General features: G+C 43.1%; 1 protein-coding gene across 1 annotated transcript in view; it reads right to left on the reverse strand.

The window, feature by feature from the left end:
• Positions 1–17,500, reverse strand: part of cdk14 (cyclin dependent kinase 14) — a 55,264-nt gene that overhangs the window by 25,578 nt on the left and 12,186 nt on the right. Inside the window, exons 3-4 of the mRNA XM_077012138.1 lie at positions 9,065–9,185; positions 3,210–3,303 (exon numbers count right to left, since the gene is read on the reverse strand). Coding sequence (XP_076868253.1) covers positions 3,210–3,303; positions 9,065–9,185 — 215 coding nt within the window. The remainder of the gene's footprint in view (positions 1–3,209; positions 3,304–9,064; positions 9,186–17,500) is intronic.

Raw genomic sequence — 17,500 nt, forward strand, 5'->3', positions numbered from 1 at the left:
ACCCACTTACACACAACAGAAACACATCCTCACATCAGCACTGACCCACTTACACACAACAGAAACACATCCTCGCATCAGTACTGACCCACTTACACACAACAGAAACACATCCTCGCATCAGTACTGACCCACTTACACACAACAGAAACACATCCTCGCATCAGTACTGACCCACTTACACACAACAGAAACACATCCTCACATCAGCACTGACCCACTTACACACAACAGAAACACATCCTCGCATCAGTACTGACCTCCACCTCGACACAACACCATGGGAGTAACGTGCTTGTGGTTAAAAGGCTCCTGATCTATGTGCTCAAACAAACACCAAAGCCCTATCCGGACGGGATTAGTTTTTCAGGGGGACGTCTGTGAAAAATATTTCACCCTTGTACTCAGTGATAAAACTCTTGCATCCGGACAGCAATTGAAAAAACAGGAGGACCCGTGAGTTTTTGGCTTTCTCGGTCACATGACATCGCCTTGTCACGTGATAGCATGTTTAATAATGTCACACTGCCAACTCTGATGATTCCTTTTTAACTTTTAACTTTACTACTGTTGAGTTCAGCATTTAAGATCTCCGTTTAAGTTAAGCTATTTTGTTAAACCAATACAGAAAACACATTATAAAAAATTGCTAATGAATGTAAATAGCTAAATAAATCCGTTAAATAAAATAAAATAAATCCATTAAAAAATCCAGTAAATCCATTTTCGCTCGCCGCTGTCTTTACGTGGATCTCCGTGAAAACGCGCGCCCAACGTGTAACTACGGTGCGTGGCAGTGGACATATAGCTGTTTTATTAAACGCGAGGTGATGTCTGCATGTATAAACTCAGACATGTGGATCCGGACGGGACTAAAATTACCAGACGACCACGGAGTACAGCGAAAAACAGTAGGTAATTCCGCCTGTAATTTTCTCTGAGGACGTCTGAGAAAAACACGGACATGCTCGTTCCGGACGGGATTAAAATCACAGAGGACCCCCCGTAAAAGAGAAAATTACCCCAGGACCCCCTGAGAAACTAATCCCGTCCGGATAGGGCTTTAGTCACCGTAGAACTGCGGCCCAGAACTCTGCAGCCCAGTCCAAATCTCGTCTGGCATGTTCCAGTCAATCCTTCTGGTCCTTTTTGGTCCAGAGTGGTGATCGTTGTGATCTTACGGTTAGAACCAATATACGTGTCCCAGCCTTCATCAGGTCATCCTCTTTTGATTTGATTTTGATCTGATGAGACTGGTGGAGTTTTGGGCTTTCTGATGACCAGGCAGGTTGTCTGCTCTATCAGACATTTTCAACATCTGTGCAATTCTCACAACGGTGTCTCAGGATGTTTAATAAATGATCTAAAAAATCATCTCAGCTTTTGTGACAGCATCTTCACCATGGTTACAGCGCATATTGAACACATCCCTGGGTGGCCTTCATAAACACATCACAGCCAAGGCGAACGAAAGGCCATCACTGAGTTCTCAAAGGGTTCATCATGGTTTTACCCAACGTAAGTAATGCAGACAAACAGTACAACACAGAAGTTGAACAATTACAACATTAGCTAGATATCCTGCTCCTCTAAAATACTTCACAGGCTTTCTTTGTTCACTTGCTGTATCACACAACTTAATTTAAAGCAAAATCTATTTTTACAGTTATAAATCATTACTTTCTATGGGGGGGGCAAATAATTCTGACTGCAGTTGTATCTGCAGGTGACGTGATTGATCACGTCACCACGGACTCTTATGAACTCATTCATAATCTACCAAGGTCTCTACACATTTCCATACTCATCAAACCTTCTGACAGAAAGAGTGGAGGCTGATGCAAATACACACACATCTCAAGGACGTTCGAGTATCAACTCTCTTTTAGAAAGGAATGATCCCATCAGCACAGATAACTACATCATATTAAGCCTTTTCTTCTTTTTAAACAGAATCATTCAAGAAGAGTGTTTGCTTTTGATAAGATAATCTGTCCTGTAATTAAGCTTTCAACGTCGTTTTCCCAAAACATGCTTAGTAAAGGGAACAAAACATCAGATATTTACACACACACACACACACACACACACACACACACACACACACACACACACACACACACACACACACACACAAATATCAGAAATATTTTAGAAAGACAAAGCAGAGATCAAAAAGTGTCAACACCTCAACACCAGTCTTTACACCACCACACCCACAGCACTACTGCCTGCAAGAGAGTCTACCACACAGCCCACTGAACAGGCCCCTCTCTCCCCGCATGGTTCAGCCTTTAGGGCTGTTCCACACAGCCTACTGAAGGCCACACCCCCCCTCCCCCCTTAGGGCTGCTCTCTGGTGAGGTGGAGAAGAGAGAGGGCAGGACTCATATGTGCCCTCACATACAAGCCGTCACTCATGATGCCTCTTTTCCAATTGTTCTCCTGACCTCTCCTCTGTCCATCTCTCACTCCTCCCCCATCTCTCTCTCTCTCTCTCTCTCTCTCTCTCTCTCTCTCTCTCTCTCTCTCACTCTCTCTCTCTCTCTCTCTCTCTCTCTCTCACTCTCTCTCTCTCTCACTCTCTCTCTAAACATGCTTGTCAGTGACCTTGGCACCCCAAAGGTTTTGGGCTTTTCCCCTTGACCCCAGCCACCCTCCCCACCTCCAGGTAGTAACAGCCTGGATGAATTATTTCCCTGACTGAGTTCACCCTCTCTGCTTCAGACACTATATAATGGAAAATGACACCAGAGGTGATTATGGAATTCATGAGACACACCGCAGCCCCAGCGCCTTTAAATATGCATGACCACCAAACCCGCAGGGCATATACATACAGGCCTGAAACAAGACCATTCACTCAGCATTTAGAGACAGTTAATAAACACGCTGAATAACCTGAAGAGGAGAGAGGAAAGGAGGAGAGGAGAAGAGAGGAGGGATAGAGGAGAGGAGAGTGGAGAGGAGTGATGGAGAGAGGAGAGGAGAATGGAGAGGAGGAGAGGACAGTGGAGAGGAGGAGGAGAGAGGAGAGAAGGGATTGAGGAGAGGAGGGAAGAGAGTCAGATGAGAGGAGAGATGAGAGGAGGAGAGAGGAAAGGAGTGATGGAGGAGAGGAGAGTGGAGAGGAGGAGAGGAGGAGAGGATAGGGACCACTGCCATCTTTCATACTCCGCTGGCGTCGTAGTGCAGGTGCAGGAACTCACCAGGAATATCCTCTCCAGCTGGTCCTGAATGTCCTTCACACCAGGAAATGCAGCGACTCCCTGGATCATCTCCACAAAGATGCACCCAACACCCCTGCAAGACACCGCAGAGAGGAACCTTCACACCTGTTCTCTCCATTGCTACAGAGCACATGGTATCAAATGGTTGAAATTTCTAGTACTTAAAAAGTGCACCCCGGTTAATATTTAAACTGTTCCACAGTGCAACAAGCACTGTGAGCACAAACTGCTCCACATGTTTTAAATCTCTATGTGCTCCTGTCTCTCTAAATCACACTCAGCAGTGTGGGAGGAGGTGTGTGTGTGGGAGGTGTGTGTGGGTGGAGGTGTGTGGGTGGGTGGAGGTATGTGGGAAGTGTGTGTGTGGGAGGAGGTGTGTGTGGAGGTGTGTGTGTGGGTGGAGGTGTGTGGGAGGAGGTGTATGTGTGGAGGTGTGTGTGTGGGAGGAGGTGTGTGTGTGTGGAGGTGTGTGTGTGGGAGGAGGTGTGTGTGTGGAGGTGTGTGTGGAGGTGTGTGTGTGGGAGGAGGTGTGTGTGGAGGTGTGTGTGGGTGGAGGTGCTGCGTGTTGCAGCCTATCAGCTTTCAGTTATCAGACTGCTATTGTTTTCTGGCACATTCACACTTGTGCCCCCACCCTGTTAAACGCCGCTCCTCAATGCCCCCACCCTGTTAAAAGCCCCTCCTCAACGCCCCCACACTCTACCCCTGACTACTAAGGGATGACAGCAGTTACCAATCCAAGTTTCTAAACAATGTACAGCAAAACATGGAGACTGGGAGACATAGATCTACTCTAAATGCATAAATGTATATGCTGTAGTCACTTTTAAAAAGCTTCACCCTTGAGAAAATAACATATGCACAGCTCTTCCCCTCAAAACGCTTGACTGCAGTGTCCGATAATTCAATGTCATGCTAAAACGTGACTGATCTTTCATGATACATAGCTAACAAATATGCCTTTTGACTTGCTAATAGCTCATGTTTGCAAGTCCTGAGCAGCAAGAATCAATTTTTTCACTCAGTGCAAAGCTCAATGGCTTAGAAACGACGCCAACAACCATCAGGCCTTTTCCTCCCAGAGACATTTCACTCCATCAACTGTCCAATAAAAGTGCCTTTTATCCTACACAATAACCGTATGTGATGTCATACTCCATGCTTTTTTTTTAATATAGTTTTTCATCATCATATCCGTGATGTGAAGGAAACAGTCATGAAACAAGTGACCTTGGGTATTTTTGGTGTAGACACCGTTATGAACCTGGTTTGTTTCCTGTAGGTTGGTAGGCGATTTTGATTGATCTGAACTGGTTTTGTTCCAAGTTATATTAGTCCAGTGAGAATACCAAACACTAGATATGTGGGAACTGCAACGATGACAAAGATCATATTTCCTTCATAATGGATAATTAAATAGGCATCTTCACCATCTTTATTCTTCATCCATCTTTGTTCTTTCATATACAAAAGCAGGGCAATGATCCAGACCAAGAGTGAACACAAAGGCAATATCTGCCTGTGCTTACATAGGTTAAAAATCCACTGGGGTTTTGACCCCAACTACAATATCTATCTATTTTCTAACATGAAATGAATCTATAACAAGCTTTTTACTATCGGTCCTAGAGAGAATGTGGATTAGGTGAAGGGTGATGTTGATCTAGGCTGGACTGCAGCAGCACAGTGTGATTTGAGTTTGGGTGGCAGCATCAGACACCTTCAACATTCAGAGCTGCGGTGTGTTTCATGCCCACAGAGAGAGATCAGCTCCATCCTAACCAACAGGCAGTGTTGGGGGTAACGCAGTACAAAGTACCACATTACAGTAATATGAGTACTTTTTCTGTAACGAAGTAATGTAATGCATTACAGCTAAATATTTTGTAATCACATTACAGTTACTATTAGGGTTGTCCCGATCTGATATTTGGATCGGATCGGCCGCCGATATTAGCAAAAAATGCGTATCGGTATCGGATCGGCAGGCGCGAGAAAATGCCGATCCAGACTCCCGATCCAGTTTTTTAAAAAGTCCAATCCAATCAATTTCCAGCGCACCCATTTAGATAATTCATTCCAGTTTTTGCTGTGGTTTTGCCGGTGAGAGTAAAATCCGGTCCGCATTTTCCAGCACACCTTCAGCACACGAGCATAGCGTCTGCCCCTATTTAGCTCCGCGGCATCTCCTAACCATTAGGACCGCCGTGTAAATTTGAAGTTATCGGTAAAAATGTCAGTTGTGTGGGATTATTTTACATTAAAGGATGAGAAAGACGAAGAGGTAAAGTGCAACATATGCCACAGTAAAGTCAAGCATGGTGGTAAAGCTGTAAGAACTTTTAATACAACCAATCTAATCAAGCATTTAGCGAAATACCACCATAAACAACATGACGAGTTTCTAAAGAAAACCGAAGACAAAAAGAAAGGTCCTACACAACTAACACTGGCAGAAATGTTTGAATTGAAGGGAGTGTATAGATGGGGATGGAGCAGCAAAGTGTGGAGTAGAAGGCATTTTGCTTTTAATTAGTTTACGATATGTGCACAGATTTTTTTAAAGCTTTGGTTTACACTTGTTCAAGAGCACTAATGGATGTTAATGTTAATAGACTATTTGTTAATAGACTATTTTCCACTTTTTTGTGTTTTGCTTTTTTAATATAATTTACAATATTATTTGCACTTGTGGCTTTTTAATCCTTGGTTTACTGATGCTATTTCTGTTTGTTATTTAATATTTTGTCTATTTTGAGTTTATTGATTGCTAAATAAACAGGTCAGTTTCTCCTTACCAACCATTGTGTATTATTCAAACACACCTAATTCAGCTGGCTACTTGTTATCAAGAGTAAAACACTTTTCAACATGAGTTTGACAACAAAGTAAGTTGGCTAAATAACTTTAAATAAACTTTAATACATGCTCGGATAGGCCGGTATCGGTATCGGCCGATATCGATATCGGATCGGAAGTGCAAATAAATATCGGTATCGGATCGGAAGTTCAAAAAGCTGGATCGGGACATCCCTAGTTACTATCTTAATAAAAAACTGTTACTTGCGTTGTTCTGATTTTTATATAGAAATATTATCTTAAATGGCCGAAATGTAAAAGAATTCCCGAACTGCGCAATAAGCGCAGCGCCCTTTGGCAACAATGGCAGAGGAGGAGAGTGGATGTTTTCACAGATGGAGATACTCTCATAATTTTGAATTTGTTTCACGCAAAGATAAAAACATTACAGGGAAGTGTGAGTTATGTCCAAGCCGAAAGCACCTTTCAACTGCAGCAAACTCAACAAGCAATTTGTCGAAGCACTTAATCAGGGTGCACGGTAAAACAAAACTTGTCGCTAAAGACCCCTGTATCGAAGAAGAGAGTGCCCCAATAGCACCCAAACAAGCGAAACTGGATTTTCATCCACCGGCAGGAAGGAAGGTAACAAACGAAATGTAATGAAAATGAAAAGACTTGTTGCAAGATACATAGTCGAGGAAATCGGACCGAAAAACATCTGCAAGCTATTTGGACACATGTTATGATAACATGGAGTGTGAGCTCAAAAAACATTTGAGGGCTTAGAGTATGTCTCTACCACCGCAGATATATGGACATGCCACAATAAAAGCTTCCTCGGGATGACGGCTCACTGGATACCCCACTAGTTTTGGGCGTGAATTTTGTGAATTCAGTTCTTATACTTGCCTGTTGTGAAATGCTTGGTTTTGTTTTGTTGTACCACTAAAGAAGGTTTTATTGGACATTTTTCTATTGCTAAAACACATGGACTTGTTCACAGAAAATAAGTAACATCAAGTAAAGTGAAATCCATTTTATACACGTTAAGTGTTGCTATTACTGGTACGATCTGTTCCTAAATAAACTATTGAAAGATTAGTTGATTTGTACTTTCCAGATATGTTTGTAGATGTTTGTAAATTTGAGTGTATTTGTATGGATTTCAGGATGTAACTTAAAAGTAATGAGGTATTAGATTACATATTCCAGCAAGTAATGAGTAAAGTAATCCCATTTCAATTTTTAATAAATAATAAGTAATGAGTAATGGATTACTTTTTTAGAGTAATTACCCCAACACTGCCAACAGGATGCACCATTTTGGCCATCTTAAGAAAACCGTGGTAAGAGAACAAATCACAGAGAGAAACAGAAAACCATTTTGCATATTTTCAACAATATTTGGTCATGCATCTTATCTTCCTAATCCTCTCTCACTGAGGTTGGCATTTTTGTGACATTTGAGTGGTCTTCTGCTCATGTTTCTGAGAAAGGTTGAAGGGCTACGAGCTACTAGACTGAGAGAGTCTGCTCAGAGAACCTCTCCCTCCCAGACGTGTCTGTCAGCGATGCTAATCACTGTAGACCTGGGCAGCATCTGTGAAACTGCCTCTCAATCAAGGGGGAAAACACTCGCCACAGTCTGCTGCTTCTCAACATCCAGAAGCGTGAAAGGCATGATGTGTGTGTGTGTGTGTGTGTCTGAGAGAGAGAGAGAGAGAGAGAGAGAGAGAGAGGGAGAGAGAGAGAGCATGACAGACAGCAGTAAAGTGTTTAAGATGTGCGCAGACATCTAGGTATGTGTGTTGGGAAGACGGGGTTGATGGGGTCATGGACTTATTGTCTTCTGGAGACCAAATGTCATGAAAACAAATATATTCCCTGGTGGATTTTTGGTTAGGCAAATGCTCTTACAAAAAAATTTGATTTAATTTGGTGGAAAAATGGAAAATATTTCCTCTGGTTAATGAAGTTGAGGTAAGGGTTCGGTTTAGATGTACCATTACTTAACTACAGTAAAAACACAATACTCTATCACATGGATAATGACAGATGTCACTGTGATGGTCTGTGTGTCGGAGTAAGCTGATGGTTCGTGCGTGAGCTACAGAAACACATCAACCCAAGTATGAGTCTTATGAACTAGTACCTGATGACCCCTGTGAAAAGCTTGCAAGTTAGTGGCTTCTTAGGTTTATTACGTGAAGTGAGATGCCTGTGTGAAACACTTGTGGTCTGGAGCAGGATATTTGACATATCATCTTAATTACATTTCAAGAACATTCTCTTTTCTGTTTTAAATAAGTTCCTTCATGTGCCAATTCAACAAAGAATCTCATTACATAACAGTGGAAGACCGAGACCCAATCCTCAATTAAATAATCCACCTTGTATTAATATAATAATTGGAAATATCTCCACAGCTCTGTACATGTCCACCTCTGGTGTAATAACAGACTGGCATCACCTGCAGATGGCAAGAGGCACCGGGGGGGTTTAGTCAGGGATTTTCTATATATATCACTAACTTGAACTCACTAACAGCTATTCCACATGACTAACAGAACAGCACAAAAAGTGAAGTAACATGAACTGTTACTGCATAACTTGTGATATCCATGTATGACCTAAACATGTTTACATACTGGAAAATGCCTACATCATCTCTAATATTCTAAAGATTTACCAGTGAGACAGTGGCCATCGTGCTGAAGAACAAGGCAAAGCTACACGGCACTTTTCACACTTTCACACGCAAATTCCACTCAACAGGATTTAATAAAAGCCAGTTTACTGCTTTGAGAACTCATGGGGTACAGGCAGGAGTACAGGCAGGAGTCTGAGGGGCAGGAGCATGAGGGGCAGGAGCGTGAGGGGCAAGAGCGAGAGGGGCAGGAGTGAGAGGGGCAGGAGTCTGAGGGGCAGGAGTCTGAGGGGCAGGAGCCTGAGGGGCAGGAGCCTGAGGGGCAGGAATCTGAGGGGCAGGAATCTGAGGGGCAGGAATCTGAGGTGCGTCGTTCTCAACTCACCACATGTCCAGACAGGTGGAGTAGTCTGTGGACCCCAGCAGTACATCTGGAGGTCTGTACCACAGTGTCACCACTTCGTTGGAGTAAGTGTGACTGGGTACAGACTTAGCACGGGCCAGACCTGCAACGGTACACATACAGATGTCAGAACCCTGAAGAACCCACAGGACTGTATGTTCATGTGTACCACTGCACACAGACGCTTCTCCTTTAATCACATTGCTACAAGCTGCATTGTTCAAAGTGTCAAGAGTGAAACATGAAAAGACATTCACACAGAACAGCCTTCATAGACCAATTCAGAGAACTAAATCTCCATTTGTGTGCACGACACCTGAGCCAGTGTTGATGGGCCTTCACACGGGCGAACAGAGTTTGCTCCAGCACTGGGCTAGTTTGTCAGGAAGACTTATTGAAGCCTCTTTCTTCTCTCCACTCTAATTTGCAGTCAATAATCCAGCTCTAAATAATGGGCTGCAGACGTGTGGAAGGGGCCGTTAGTGAGAACGCAGTGAGAGCTGCAGATTTTCCCAGCAGGGCCGTGGAGAGCCAGCCAGGAGAGGGTGAGTAGGGAGGTTAACTCACTGGAACTATAATCATCATTAAAGCATGGCCGTGTGATAATGGAGATGCCCCCCCCCCTCCCCCGAAGGGCTAAATGAGGTGAGGTAGAGGAAGAGGAGTGGGCGAGGAAGGTCAGAGAAGACGAGGGCACTATCTGCTCCGTGCGGCGACGTCCATCCAGGGGCAGTTGCTATGGTAACGCAGCAGGTGGTGCTTTGTGAGGTGGTGAGTGTCACAGTGAGAACAGAGCTGACATTCCACTTTAAACCCCACCAAAAGCGGGCGGCGCTCACAGAGGCATCACTTCAAAGGCCCAGTAGAAAAGCAGCCCGGGCCGTTCCGCCTTTGAGGCCAGAATCGCAAATTCAAAGAAACCAATTGCCATCTACAGAGGCAGCCACAAGCTCAGGGAGCGCAGTGTGAAGGTCAGGTTATCTAAATGATACATCACTGTCCCTACGGCAAACAGCATAACCACCATCCTCAACCACAAGAATCACAGTCAACCAGGCAGAAGACCCTCTGTGCTCATTCTCCACTGGCAACCTCCTCTACCCTCTGCTTTTGCAGACCCCACTGTGGCCACGCCCACACACACAGCCACGCCCACACACAGCCACGCCCACCCCCTGTGCCACACCTACCATCCTTACTTCACTGAGGCTAAACGATACTGCTAACTTAAAATGAAACTGACTCAGACTCTTGTAGGAGTGGTAGGAGAGGATTGTGGGTGTAGGGTATAAAGGGAGAGGGTTGTGGGTTGTAGGGTATAAGGGAGAGGGTTGTAGAGTATAAGGGAGAGGGTTGTGGGTTATAGGGTATAAAGGGAGAGGGTTGTAGGGTAAAAGGGAGGGGATTGTGGGTTGTAGGGTATAAAGGGAGAGGGTTGTAGGGTATAAGGGCGGGGATTGTGGGTTGTAGGATATAAAGGGAGAGGGTTGTAGGGTATAAGGAAGGGGGTTGTAGGGTATAAAGGGAGAGGGTTGTAAGGTATAAGGGAGAGGGTTGTGGGTTGTAGGGTATAAGGGATAGGGTTGTATATGAATATGTAAGTTTTATTGAAGCAGCTCAAAATTAGAAACATATTAAATACTAGTGATGCGGAAAAACTAATCCATGCATTCATATCCTCTCGTCTAGATTATTGCAATAGTCTCCTAGCTGGATGTTCTAGTAAATAGATAAACAAACTCCAGCTGGTTCAGAACGCAGCAGTGCGAGTTTTAACGAAAACTAAAAAAATTGATCACATTAGTCCCGTACTATCGTCATTACACTGGCTGCCAGTTAGATTCCGTATTGACTATAAAATACTTTTATTAACATATAAAACATTGCATGGCTTAGCTCCAGAGTATTTTAAGCCTGGTTCACACTACACGACTGGTTGTGCTGTAATCGCGAGTCTTTCAGTTGTTGTGGCTTTCACACTACATGACTGATCGGCGACGCGGGCTCACGAATTACACGACTGGGGAATCGCCGACTCATCTGGCTGCCGTCCAAAAACGCGAGAACACGAAACGAAACTCTCGCGAGAACCAGCAACACCACGTAGAAGAAAAAAAAACAATGTACATGTGCTCCACATTTTCGTTATTATTATTATTTTTTACCATTTAAACACTCCATAGTCCCAAGTGAACATAAATATAATCAATCGCACTATTTCTCCAGTGCTGTCACAATAACTTAAACACAGTGTTGTAGTAAAGTTGTAAGAAAGGTGAGGATTTTGTGTGTTTGCTGGGTTACTGTTTTGAAAGTATTCTTGAAAGTTTTTTACATTCTTCAGAGATATCTTCAGCGGTGCCGCGGTTCTCTCTCCGCGTTCCCATTGGCTGTAGCTAGACGCTGCTGCCGACTCTCAGTCGCCGACTGCTAGATATTAAACATGCTAGATATCTGCCAGTCGTCTGCGACCAGTCGCCGACTAGTCGGCGACGGCTCGGCGAGCGTCTTTCAGCAGTTCACACTACACGACTGAGCGAGCGACGAGTGATCGCCGATTCGCCTCCGACCACAGTTTTTGTCGGCGATCAGTCGGCGACTGAAAAACCAGCCTAAAATCGTGTAGTGTGAACCAGGCTTTAGTGAACTTATTGATCATTACAACCCAGCACGTTCACTTCGTGCACAGGACGCAGGGTTATTAACTGTTCCTAGGATCAAAAAGATCACAGCAAGTGGAAGAGCCTTTTCTTTTAAAGCTCCACAACTGTGGAATAATCTTCCTGCCTTTATTCGAGACTCAGACACAGTCTCAATGTTTAAAACTCGACTAAAGACTTATCTGTTTAGTTTGGCCTTTGAATAATCTGTTACATATTTACCACATCATATATCTTTCTTCTCTGAGGTTCACCTGGTGAGTAACACTGCAGTCAGAGCCTACAATTCCAGTATCATCACTCCGACACGGAATGAAAACCTGGCGTTCATCACAAGACATTTACATTGACAATATCAACACCCAGAACATTCATTCTAGTTACCTTATACTTAGCCTGATTGTGTGATTTGTTTGTGACTTGTGTATTCGTCTATATAATTTGTTTTTGTGTAATTTGTGTGTTAACGGGCCGCCCAATGGAGGATGGGTTCCCTTTTGAGTCTTGGTCCTCCCAAGGTTTCTTCCTATTCCCCATCATCTAGGGCAGGGGTGGGCAATTAATTTTTACAAGGGGCCACATGAGAAACCTGAATTGTGTCAGAGGGCCACACAAATAAAAATGACGTCATTACGGTGGCCCCGCCCACCTCGCATGAACTTCCGCAAACGGTGGAGGCGTTTATACTTGCCGCTTCACATTCTGTGTAGTGTTCTCCGAAACGATGTGTGTTAGTATAAAGAAACACCCCTCAAAAACAATGGAAGGAACATTTACCTGACCAATTTTAATGTTGCTTTTTGTTTCAGATTTGAAAAGTGCTGGAATTTAGGCTAAATACTTGAAAATGTTTGAAATTGTAACTACTTCGTTTCACAACAAATAGCCATCTGGATGAACAGTTTTCTTGTATTACATTAACAAATACGAGCCTCTTGTAATTCCAGGACGAAACATGGGAGAATGTGAAGACTTTAAACAACCATTAAATAATGTGATAAAAAAGCGAATTATTTTGAATCATTTCGAGTATATGTATAAATATTTAACTTAATTAAGTTTAACGTGCTGGGAAATATTGAAATGGACCTTGAAAGTGACGTACAAATGCTTTAATTCCACCTTGTAAAGGTGTATGAACCCTGCAAACATGACTTTGTCCATCGCGCTGAGGCGCGGCGTGCGCGCAAAGTTACAAAATTCGAGAGGTGCACGACTTCGCGAATCAACAGCGCGCGAGGCCCTCGCGCACGGGCAGAGCCACCGCGATTATGTCATTTTCGCCGCGCGGACCCCCACGATGTTCGCGCCGCGTCGGTTTAAACCTAGCTTTAAAGCACTTCTACGGCACTTTCAAGGTCCATTTCAATATTTCCCAGCTGACTCAGGTTCTCTCTAAGCTCGGTTTCTGGAACGGAAAACCCTGAGTTTTCGTTAACTCTGAGTTTACTTACCCGGTTTCATCACTGAATCCGCTTTCTGGAATACCCCCTGTTCAGTCAGCTATTTGTTGTGAATCGAAATACACTTACAATTTCAAGCATTTTCAAGTACTTTAGCCAACATTCCAGCACTTTTCAAACCTGGAACACAATTCACAATTATAATTTGTCACGTAAATGTTCCGCCGTTCGCGGAGGTTCGTGCAAGGGGTGCGGAGTCGCGTGCTACGTTCACTCGCGAAAGTATAAATTTTGCCTTAACTTGTCGCTGATCACCTACAGTGTTTCTTGCACAGCTCACACACAAGCACGTACATCCACACGGAATTAACAAAAACGTAGCGCTTTCAAAATAAAAGCGTCCCAATTGTATTGCACGCACGACATAGATATTTGTTAAATTTATGATTGACCTCCGGCCCGCGGGCCGTAGTTTGCCCAGGTCTGATCTAGGGAGTTTTCCTTGCCACTGTCGCCTTTGGCTTGCTCATTAGGGATTTGGACCCATAGTATTGTTAACCTTGTAAATCCTGTAAAGCAGTGGTTCTCAAACTGTGGTACGCGTACCACTGGTGGTACGCAGAGCACCCCGCGGTGGTACGCCAGATGAACTCGGAAAATAAAAGATGCTTTGAGGTTTTTTTTTTTTTTTTTTTTTTTACACAACACATTTTTTTTTTATTAAAACAGAATTATGACAAGTCCTGAAATTCAGAAACTAAAAGGGATTACTCGTATTATGTGTGGAGAAAATGTCGCTAAACAGCTCGACCTGGTGCATCTTTCAAATGACACGGTCACTCGTAGAATTGATGAAATGGCGGACAACATCAGACAAACATTGATTGAGAGAATTAAAATGAGTAAATGCTTCTCACTGCAGTTAGATGATCCATATATGTCGCAGATTTAGCCAACTTGCTCGTTTACGTGCGATATGAGTATGAGGGCATGTCGCACGAAGACTTTTTGTGCTGTAAACCAACCACTACCAACACGAACTATAGGAGAACTACATTATAACATGTGTGTGTAATAAGCAGGGTTGCCAAATGCGTGAGACACACGCATTTGACCGTCTTCACACGCCACACATCTGATTTCTCACGTCGACAAAAAAATCTAGTTTATTTACCTCTGATCCCCCCCCCCCCCCCCCCCGTCAACAGCTTAAACTTGCCAAACAGCTTTCTTTTTTTTTTGGGGGGGGGGGGGGGGGGTGGTACGTGGAGGTTTTTCGTTTGACAGTTGGTGGTACTTTGTCTAAAAAGTTTGAGAACCACTGCTGTAAAGGATACAAATATATTTGATTTGAATTGGTTGTGGGTTGTAGTATCAGATAAAAGGTAAATCAATGCTAACACCAATTTCCTCTAAAATATCTCATCTGCTATGCATGTTTATGATAAACCTCTGACAAAGCAGCTATTGTTTATAGCAAGGATCTTTATAAAGTTGGTGAGATATATTCTATAACCCACACTGAGCTATTTGAGAAGTGAGTTCTTTTAGATTCTTACCCACTTTAATTTGGAGTCAGATATTTTATTAAGTTTTAGGCACGTCAATCCTTCTTCTGCTACTGTTTCTGTCCTTGGTTGTAGGCAAGCAGGTAGGGTAGTTAAATATCAGAACTAAAACCTCTACGCACACAAGCAGGTAGGGTAGATAAATATCAGAACTAAAACCCCTACACACACAAGCAGGTGGGGTAGTTAAATTTCAGAACTAAAACCTGTACACACACAAGCAGGTGGGGTAGTTAAATATCAGAACTAAAACCCCTACACACACAAGCAGGTGGGGTAGTTAAATATCAGAACTAAAACCCCTACACACACAAGCAGGTGGGGTAGTTAAATATCAGAACTAAAACCCCTACACACACAAGCAGGTGGGGTAGTTAAATTTCAGAACTAAAACCCCTACACACACAAGCAGGTAGGGTAGTTAAATATCATAACTAAAACCGCTACACTCTCCAACATTGAACCCAAAAGGTAATTTCCAGAATATGCCTACAGAACTTTAATAAATATTTTTTAATGTGATTTACAGATCATTTCAGTCAAAATCTGATTATAAAGTGATAAAGAAATGTAATAAAACTATGATCCGAATTGCCATTCATCAAAACCCAGCAAGGTGAAGGAACCACAGCTCTCCCTTTGTTTGGATCGATTCCACCGGCTACGCGAGGCACGTCGTCACTGACTCTGCTAGTCTGGCAGGTAATTTATGAGCGTGGAGATGAAATCTGGAGCTCGAGGCGGAGCTACAGTGTACACACGTCCAGAAGATGCTGCCTGCTTCAAACTCCTGACTGATGAAGACTTTATATTCCAACTCACTTATCACAGTACTAATGAAATCTGTCTTTTTCAATTGAATGAGTTGTCAAAATTTCTTTGCGTGCTTCATTAAAGTAAACAGATGACTGGGCAATGTGACTTTAGCTTTACGTATATGGAAATGACACAAGGAGGAAAAAAAATGTAAGTGATTGCAGAAATAATCGAATGTGACAGATTTAATTAATATCAACAGGACTGGTCATTTTACATATTTACCACATTTGACACTTTGCTCAATTTGATTACTTAGATTTTTATTGTTCAGGCCCTCCAGCTTGTTTGTGGGGTGTTTTACAGTCGCAGAGTTAGTACACAACTATATTGATTTACCATTATGCGTCTGTACTCCTGAATTTCTACCTCAGACAACTATTTCATGTGCTAGCCAGACACTCAGCTTTGCCAAGTGATTTAGCACCCATGGCCAGTAAAGGGAAGAAAGGTTTAAAGTGTTATACTGGCACAAACATAAAAAAGGGACACTTGAAGTGTCCAAAGTAAGAAGTATTAAGAACTCTCCACAATGAACTTTTAACGCTTTAGTATTTTTATTTAAAAAAATTTAAGCATTACTGGATGTTAAATTCCTTGTTAATGAGGACCGAAAACGCATTAAAACATTTCAGACGGAACTAGGACCAACTACTACAGGTTAGAATGGGAATTCCTGAAATATGAAGTGAGATGTTGAATTAATTGGTAGATATCCATATGGCAAGGTGCTTAGTAAATTCTTCAGCTTAATTTTTACCAAAAGAACTGGCCTGTTGGCTAGTTGGAGAACAGGACTACTTTAGTGCGGGTACAATAAGGTGAACCACTGGCTTCTGCCTTTTGCATGAGTAATTGCTTTCAATAATCCACCATGTTATAACTTAAATAAGTGACTGAAATAGAATATCCAATCAGGAGATTAATACCCATGCCCATCTCTCTCTCTCTCTCTCTCTCTCTCTCTCTCTCTCTCTCTCTCTCTCTCTCTCTCTCTCTCTCTCTCTCTCTCTCTCTCTCTCCCCTCCCTCCCTCCCCCCCTCCCTCCCACACACACACACCTCTTTTTGGTTCAGAGAGAGCCCATTTTATGGATATTTGATGGGATTAAGATCTTTTGAGCCCCAGGCAAAACCATCCAAATATACCCTGCAGACAGACAGTCGGTGAGACGTATAGACATATACACAGACAGACAGTCGGTGAGACGTATAGACATATACACAGACAGACAGTCAGTGAGACGTATAGACAGATACCCAGACAGACAGTCGGTGAGACATATAGACAGATACACAGACAGCTCTGAAGGAAGCGGGCAAAGGGGCTAAAACAGTGGAGCGGTCTGCACACTGAGAACACCGCCTGAAACGCCCCCTAAAACAACGCCGTGGTCTGTGATGGATGTTCTCAGTGGCTCTGAACTCACACGAGATGCAGCCTGACACGCTGAAGCAGAGAGACGCCAGCTCGACTGAAGTCACACTCAAACGCCACAGACCATGTTCACTCTCAAACATGTCACACAAACCAACACCCTCATGGCTATTAGACCTGCTTTGGTACGACTAATGAGGTAGAGTTACAGCGCACGACATACAGGTCATTGAGAAGTTAACATTGATTTGACTGTAAAACTGTAAAACAAAGCAGTTCCTAAAAATACACTTTTATAAATGAGTAATATTTGCTTTTATTAGATTTAACACTGGAGTATATCTTTAATCAAATTCTTTTCATAGCACCTTACATACAGGAATTTATTTATCCAAAGAGACCAGTCGTCGGACACACGCACAAACAACACAACCAAACAGCACAGTAGGGTTTACATGCCGCATCTTCCCAGCTGATTATGGAGCAGAGAACATTGGGGAGACAGTAATTGTGGATCTCTGGAGGAGGTGGACGCTAATCACAGTGGTCTAGAGAAGAAAGTTAATAATAGTGGAAGTCAGGCCATGAAAGTTG

Source organism: Brachyhypopomus gauderio, chromosome 7 (genome assembly GCF_052324685.1).
Source record: "Brachyhypopomus gauderio isolate BG-103 chromosome 7, BGAUD_0.2, whole genome shotgun sequence".
Classification (NCBI taxonomy): Eukaryota; Metazoa; Chordata; class Actinopteri; order Gymnotiformes; family Hypopomidae; genus Brachyhypopomus; species Brachyhypopomus gauderio.